Below are 8,688 nucleotides of genomic sequence, written 5' to 3' on the forward strand. Positions count from 1 at the left end.
GTCTGCGCGATCCGGCCCGGTGATTGGCCGAGAGAGAAGGCAGGGTGGGCGTGGTCAGGGAAAAGTGAGTGAGTGTTGGAAGCGGGCGGTGGCCGGGAAACACGTCACCAATTGGCTGAGGGGGGAGGGGGGAAGGCAGCAGGGCAGTGGCTGTGGTTGGCCTTACGTCACGTGGGCGGGCCGCCGATTGGCTGAGAGAGAAGGGTGGGCGAGATACGTCAGTTGCGCGCGTGCCACCCCGATACGGTCCGCTGATTGGCTGAGAGGGAAGGGTGGGCGGGCGAGGCCAGGAAGACGTCATTTGCGCGCGTGCCACCCCGATCCGGCCCGCTGATTGGCTGAGCGCCGAGGAAGAAAGGGGGTGTGGTCAGCCAGACGTCACGGGCGGGCGTGAGATATGGTCCGCCGATTGGCTGAGAGCGAAGGCGGGCGTGGTCGGGGCAGCGCGGCTGTTGGAGCGGCGGTTGCTGGAGGCCGCGCGCATGGAATTCAAATTCAACTTCAGGCCGGCGGCCGGGAGCGGGAGCAGCTCGGCCTCAGAGCCCGCCAGCCCCGGGGGCAATGAGGGCCAGGCTCAGGCCCAGGGGGCAGCCGTGGGCAGCCAGGAAAGGGGGCCCGGCCTGAGGGAGCACATGGTGGGGAGGGGGCAGGTGGTCGGGCTGCTGGGCACTAAGATGGCGGAGGAGCTGGAGTTGGCATCAGGCGTGCCTGGCGTCGAGCGGCTTGGCATCGAGCGGCTTGGCGTTGAGTGCCTCTCTGCGCCGGGGATGGCCATGCTCCCCCTGCACCCCCGGGGCCAAGGCGAGCCCTCAGGCGCCGCCCCCCCCACCACCCACTGCGACCGCGTCCCCGGGCTCTACGAGGGAGGGCTGAAAATCTGGGAGTGCACCTTCGACCTGCTCCGCTACCTGGGCGGGCTGGAGCTGCGGGGCCGGCGGGTCCTGGACCTGGGCTGCGGGGCCGGGCTGCTGGGCATCGCCGCCCTGAGGGGGCAGGCGGCCGCGGTCCACTTCCAGGACTACAACGGGGCGGTGATCGAGGGGCTCACCATCCCCAACGTGGCCCGGAGTGGGGGCCCGCCTGCCGGCGGGGAGGAACCACCCAACCTCGGAGACGGCGAGGACGGGAACAGCCGACCACCTGGAAAGCGAAGCAAAGACGAGGAGTCTCTGGGGGGGAAGGAACGGCCCGCGGTCAAAGACGATGAGGACCGACACAACGAGCCACCTGGAAAACGATGCAAAGACGAGGAGTCTCCGGGTGGGAAGGAAGGGCCCGAGGTCAAAGATGATGAGGACCAACACGACAAGCCACCTGGAAAACGATGCAAAGACGAGGAGTCTCCGGGTGGGAAGGAACGGCCCGAGGTCAAAGACGATGAGGACCGACGCAACGAGCCACCTGAAAAACGATGCAAAGACAAGGAGTCTCTGGGGGGGAAGGAACGGCCCGAGGTCAAAGATGATGAGGACCAACACGACAAGCCACCTGGAAAACAAAGCAAAGATCAGGAGTCGCCCTCGCCGCCTGAACCAGGGATGCTTTCCCGCTGCCGGTTCTTTTCGGGTGACTGGTCCCACTTTAGTAAAGTTCACGCCGACAACAGCTCTTTCAAGTACGACGTGATTCTGACATCCGAGACTCTTTATAATCCAGACTGCTACCGTGCTTTGCACGACACGCTTTCGAGCTTGCTTTCTGAAAAAGGAAAGGTCTACTTGGCCAGTAAAGCCCATTACTTTGGTGTGGGTGGGGGAATTCGCCTGTTTGAGAGTTTTGTGAAAGAGAACAAGGTTTTTGAGATCGAGACAGTGAAAGTGATTGACGAGGGACTTCAGAGATGCATTGCAGTAATGTCTTTCAAGAGGGACAAATGTTTGTGACCGTTTACTTCAAAAATGAAGTACCGCTACAGAAAGTTTAACTCTGTTCGGCTTTCTAAGAATGAATATTGAGGATTTGTTTTTAACTTGACAGACTGGAATTTTTGGGAGAATGGCTGAACTTTTACTCTCTGGTGCAAAGAACTGAAGAGTTGAATGATTGCAAAATGACTGAACCATACACACCGAAAGGGTGTTTGCAAGGACAAATGTAGTGAAGAAATCTTCATGTTGATCTAATTTAGTAAAAAAAAGTCATCACCAAGGTTTCAACTGCAGAAATAAACTGTTCCAAGCGCTTTGAAAACCATTTAGAAGCTGTCTTGTGAAGGTTTTGTGGTGAAGAGACCAAGCGTCTCCAAAAAGAGTTTGAATTTAATGTTTGTGCTGACGAAACAAACGGAAAGGAAGCTTGGGCCTATTAGGAGTGGTATTGAATTTTTGAAATTCTTGAGACGGAACAATACTGTACACGAGCTGCTAATGTGTTGGATTTCAGTGCTGGAAATTGTGCCAAAAATGTAAATGTGTTTACACTAAAGTTCTTACCAGCTTAGGCATAAACCCTGAGGAAAACTGTAATTTTTGTGCCTTTAGTTGTGTGCAATAAAACACCACCTTGTGAGTTCAATAATATCTTTTTCAACCACTTTTAAAAAAATCTTTTGGAATAGTTGAGTTATAGTTTTCTATATCTTAACTACTGTTGGAACTTGGAGCAAAAAACAATTGCATTATGATCGTGACTGGTCTGTAAAGCAGTTGGCTTAGCAATGGAATAAGAAAGCTGCTTTTTGTGCCATGTAACATTGCCGTGATAAGTTGTAGTAAATCTTAACATTAATTTATCAAAGCAGCACTTCAGTTTAAGTAGTATTTGTGTGTCAAGGCACTGCACATAATTCCTCTGAAATGCAGTGACTTCTGGAGGCAAATGTAACTGTTCTGCACCAGCAGGATATCCTAAACGGTAATCAGATGACTAATTAAACGCTCACGTTTAATGGCAGTGCAGAGCTACTTCCACCGTAATGAAGTTCCGTGATCTCTAAGCTGTTGATTACTGGCTTGCTTTTTTATGTATATATATTTTCCAAAAAGGAAAAAAAATACTCCTCAATATTGCGATCCCAGAGCATGATTGACTGGTTGTGGTACTGGACTAACAACCCAGAATTTGCGTTCAAATCGCACTGGCATGTTGTGAAATTGAATCAAAATAAATCTGGCACCAGATAAAATGACCGAGCTGCTGTTTTGTCATTTAAAAAACCCACCTGGTTCATTAATGTCCAACAGGGAAGGGACCTGCTATCCTGACCTGGTCTTTATTACGTGTGACTCTAGTCCAATACTATGTAGTTGACTTTTAATACCTTGAGGACCTCTAGATATGGGCAATAAGTACTTCCTTGCCAGTATTGCCCACATCCCAAGAACAAATAAAAATTCAGTTCCTTTTCATTTTATAGCAAGGCAACTCAACATGAGTTGCACAAAAACCTACCACCATGTTTCAGAATCTCCAAACCAAGCTCCAGAACCAGGGGTCACAGTCTAAGGATAAGGGGTAAGCCATTTAGTACAGAAATTAGGAGGAATTTCTTCACCCAGAGAGTGGTGAACCTGTGGAATTCTCTACCACAGAAGGCAGTAGAGACCAATTCATTAAATATATTCAAGAAGGAGTTGGATATATTTCTTAAGGCTAAAGGGATCAAGGGATATGGGGAGAAAGCAGGGACAGGGTACTGAATTTGGATGATCAGCCATGATCGCATTGAATGGCGGAGCAGGCTCGAGGGGCTGAATGGCCTACTCCTGCTCCTATCTTCTATGTTTCTACCGAGAAAAGATTTGAATTTCTGTCTATTTGATATGGGTGCACACTCTCCCTGTGAGACCACACTGGATTTACACGGCTCCAGAAAACTTGGCAGAACTGAGGTTTCAAGAGTACAGGAATATTGTGTGCAGTTTTGGTCGCCTTATCTGAGGAAGGATGTTCTTGCCATGGAGGGAGTGCAGCGAAGATTCACCAGACTGATACCTGGGATGGCAGGAATGACGCATGAGGAGAGATTGGATTGATTGTGCTTATATTCGCTGGAGTTTAGAAGAATGAGAGGGGATCTCATTGAAACTTATAACATTCTAACAGGACTAGACAGACTAGATGCAGGAAGGATGTTCCCAATGGCGGGGGAGTCCAGAACCAGGGGTCACAGTCTAAAGATAAGGGGTAAGCCATTTAGGACTGAGATGAGGAATTTCTTCACCCAGAGAGTGGTGAACCTGTGGAATTCTCTACCACAGAAGGCAGTTGAGGCCAATTCATTAAATATATTCAAGAAGGAGTTAGATATATTTCTTAAGGCTAAAGGGATATGGGGAGAAAGCAGGGACAGGGTACTGAATTTGGATGATCAGCCATGATCTAATTAACTGGTGGAGCAGGCTCGAGGGGCCGAATGGCCTACTCCTGCTCCTATCTTCTATGTTTCTACTGCTGGAATAGCACCTGCTAAAACTGCACAGCTTACCAACCCAGAGTACTTCCTGCTGCTTGTCTGGTCCAGATCAATATATCTGTTAGGGTATTGTAGCATTATTTGCAAGAATCCTGCTCTTAGTGATAGGTCTACCTCTCCCAGTTCCATGATTGATCAGCCTGGCTGGCTGAATCATCAACAGTGCTCTGGAGTACTGTGGACCTGCACAATTTAATGTATTGAGTTTACTGCGAACAGTTGACTAGGTTACAAACTTTCATCAACGGGTATGTAATCTTGAAGCCACTCGGCTGAAAGAAAAAACACAGCTTACACCTTACACAACAGGAGCACATGTCCTCAGGAGGTCTACTGGAACACGAGTGCACATCATTTCAGCTGCTATGATCCCGCCAGTGTTCTTCCAAATGAGTTAAAGCCAGCCCTCACAACTTGCTGCATTTTGCCCGCTAAGGTCCCCATAGCTGCGATGTGAGCATTCATCTGAGATATGCACTGTGTTTATGGTGTTGCTAATTGAGGCTACTACATCAGGTGGCACTTGTTGTTCTCAAAGTTGGATAAGGCGCCATCAATTGCTTGAGTCTCTGGCAGCCAGAGCACACATGCTCTACATGAAGCAGAGCACCAGTGCACACGATCTACTATCTCTGCTCAAAGAGGTCAGCTGCGAAGCCTACTTCATCAGACTCGTCCGGAGAGGACTTTGAGCAGCTAGGTCTTCGACTGGTATCTCTCAAAACTCTGCTGGTGACACCCACCTCACCAGTGCTCTGGAGGGGCAGTCCTACCACTAAGATCAGGATTCTCCCAAATAATCCTACAGTATCCTAACATATATTGATCTGGACCATTCATCAGTTACCTATACTAAGTGAAGCCTGCTGTTTCAATCTTGTGCAGTTGGGCCATGTTGAAGATTTTAATTGTCATTGACTTAACCTTTCGATTTAGTAAGATGTGGCAAAGTTCATATCAAGGCACTAAACACATGAAGTACTCTACTAAATTGTGGCATCCTAATGTAAAGGGAGATGTGTGTACTAAACTACATAGAATCATAGAAGCATCTGGGAAGGCGCCAAACACCTCAAGTCTCTTCGCTGGGAGCAAGCGGAAGCCAAACACAGGCAGCGCACGTCAACCCAAGCACCCCACCCACCCGCCCCTTCAACCACCGTCTGCCCCACTTGTGACAGAGACTGTAGGTCCCGCATTGGACTCAGCAGTCACCTGAGAACTCATTTTTAGTGTGGAAGCAAGTCATCCTCGGTTCCGAGGGACTGCCTAAGAAGAAGAAGAATCATAGAATGGTTACAGCACAGAAGGAGGCCATTCGGCCCGTCGAGCCCGTGCCGGCTCTCTGCGAGAGCACTTCAGCTAGTCCCACTCCCCCGCCCTTTCCCCGTAGCCCTGTGAATTTTTTTCCTTCAGGTATTTATCCAATTCCCTCTTCTGCCAATCACTTTAAATCTGTGTCCTCTGGTCCTCGACCCTTCCGCCAATGGGAACAGTTTCTATCTACTCTGTCTAGATCCCAGTTGTCCCATGAATACCATACATTGCTTTAAGATAACTAGGTAAAGTGAACCACTCCTAATATCTCCTTCTGTGTCTTCACATAATCTTTGTCTGATTGCGCATCTGTGAAGTGACTTGGGACACTTTTCTATGTTAAAGGTGCTACATAAATGCACGTTTTAATCAGTTTGTGCCTATCTCCCTCTCGTGCAGTCATGGTTTAATTTGATAATTTCATTCTTTTATAGTTCTATACGATCTCTCATTCACCATCTTTCAAGGATGACAGATCATACATAACCTGTCCTCATAATTCAGTCTTATAATCAGCCTTGTGGCTCTTTGCAATGCCACCAGGACATAGATATTCCCCATGTGCCTTGCTGTCCAGGTCTGAATGCAGCACTAAGTATGTGGCCTGACTACTACAACAACTTGTATTTATACAGCGCCTTTAAACGTAGTAAAACATCCAAAGGCGCTTCACAGGAGCGATTATCAAACAAAATTTGACACCGAGCCACACGAGATATTAGGACAGGTGACCAAAAGCTTGGTCAAAGAGGTTAGGTTTTAAGGAGCACCTTAAAGGAGGAGAGAGTGGCGGAGAGGTTTAGGGAGGGAATTCCAGAGCTTGGGGCCCAGGCACCAGAAGGCACGGCCGCCAATGATTTTTAAAAAAATTCATTGATGGGATGTGGGCGTCGCTGGCTAGGCCTGCATTTTAGTGCCCATCCCTAATTGCCCTTGAGAAGATGGTGGTGAGCCGCCTTCTTGAACCGCTGCAGTCCATATGGTGTAGGTACACCCACAATGCTGTTAGGAAGGGAGTTCCAGGATTTTGGCCCAGCGACAGTGAAGGAACGGCGATACAGGTCCAAGTCAGGATGGTGTGTGGCTTGGCGGGGAACTTGTAGGTGGCGATGTTCCCATGCGTCTGCTGCCCTTGTCCTTCTAAGTGGTAGAGGTCGCGGGTTTGGAAGGTGCTGTTGAAGGAGCTTTGGCGAGTTGCTGCAGTGCATCTTGTAGATGGTGCACACTGCAGCCATGGTGCGCCAGTGCTGGAGGGAGTGAATGATGGAGCGATTTATGCTAGATCACTAGCCATTGGCAACCTCAGATCCAGATCAATACTGCACTGATTGACAATATAGCTCAGAGTTTTGTTTGCTTTTATGATTTTTCTTCTCTGCAATGACTGGACATGCCAAGTGTTAAGTTTACTATCAATCCCATACCATTTTCACAGCTGCTTCGAGACCCATTCATTGACTAAATGTCTCACTTTTTTTTCCTGCCATGTTTGAGTTGCCTGTATGGACGTTCACTTGCAAACTTTGTTGAAGTCCTTCTGTCGTTCCTCAGCTACTTCATTAGACTAGGCCGTGCTGTCCCATTTGGTTTCATCGGGAAATTTGACAACCGGTATTGGTTGAGTCAAGTCCAGATCATTTATATAGATTAGAAACAGTAGCAGCCCTGACACTAATTACACCGTCAATGCACTCAGTACAGCTCCCCAATCTGACATCACTGACTAAGAACTGCAGTAAACGTGTCAATTTGCTATAATTTAACAGCCCAGCCAACTATGGTGAACAGCAGGACTTTCCTAAGTGCAGCTGATAATTAAAGTTGATTCTTGCTGAGACATCAAGAACTGATCTCGTTCAAGGACCTTATTCAGGAAATGTTGGTGTGTTTGCACTTAACGCCTCTATAATCGAGTTCAGTGAGTCCATGAAAGAAAAATTATGGAACGGGAGAAGTCAGCCGTTTGTCATAGGTGCGACATCTTTGGAAAGGCAGGAATTTATTCAGGCTATCAAAATTGTAATTCGCAACTGTCCTGGTGGTCTAAATGCAAGTTGTTTTAATCAGTTTTGTGCCAATCTCCCTTTGTCATGCAGTCGTGGTTCTTCTGTTTCTCAATTCTTTCTCGCGGTTAATGCCACGACGCTGAAGGACGAGTAAGGGCTCTTTCTGGAGGGAATTCGAGGTGTTTCTGTTCACATATAATTGTACTGAACCCCATGGCGGTTAATTAGCTGCTCTCACGCTGTTTATGATTTTTATAAATGCAATTAGATTGAACAATTACCTACTTCTGCAGAGAATAAAAAGAAGGCCCATTGTTCTGACCAGAGTTTAATCTTGAAGCTTGAATATAAGGATAAATTCAACGATTTATACGGGGAGCTTACTTGACGGGAAATCGGTCCTACAGTGTTGCATCTCTATCTCTGATACATGCTCTCTTTGGGCACAGCTTCCCACGGGCGGTGTGGGATCCATTCATTTAAAATAAAACAGACTGCACACAGGATACAAAATGGGAAAATAAATCTGGAGTGACATTAATTTTCAGCAACTCTTGTTTTCATGTAAAGGCCTAAGAGCTTCCACAGTGAGCTTGAAATGTTTACATAGAAAAGTGGTGGGCGTGTTGGGGGGGCGGGAAGGAAATATTACCATTAAAAGCCCTGCAGAGGCCCAGAGAGATGGATCAATACATTTGAATTTAAATATCCAAAGTGTTTCAAGAATCTCTAACCCGCAGCTGCAGCTAGTATCTGGTCAGACCCCTTGCGAACCCTAACTCCAGAGGTCTTCAGAGATCTTAAAACCCCAGCCTAGCTCTTAAATGATAAACCATCTCATCCCATTTTTAAAAAATGTATTAGTTCCTGGGATGTGGGTGTCGCTGGCAATGCCAGCATTTATTGCCCATCCCTAGTTGCCCTTGAGAAGGTGGTGGTGAGCCACCTTCT

The 8,688-nt window shown here is 47.8% G+C and overlaps 1 protein-coding gene across 1 annotated transcript; it reads left to right on the plus strand.

Moving 5' to 3' along the window:
• Positions 1 to 397: 397 nt before the first annotated feature.
• On the plus strand, positions 398 to 2,517 carry LOC147111445 (uncharacterized). The gene has a single exon (XM_085998459.1). It carries the CDS (start codon positions 483 to 485, stop codon positions 1,881 to 1,883), a length of 1,401 nt encoding a protein of 466 aa, XP_085854585.1. The 5' UTR covers positions 398 to 482; the 3' UTR covers positions 1,884 to 2,517.
• Positions 2,518 to 8,688: the final 6,171 nt, after the last annotated feature.

The sequence above is a fragment of the Somniosus microcephalus genome, chromosome 10 (genome assembly GCF_052327205.1).
Source record: "Somniosus microcephalus isolate GS21.2 chromosome 10, FLI_Smic_1.0, whole genome shotgun sequence".
Taxonomy (NCBI): domain Eukaryota; kingdom Metazoa; phylum Chordata; class Chondrichthyes; order Squaliformes; family Somniosidae; genus Somniosus; species Somniosus microcephalus.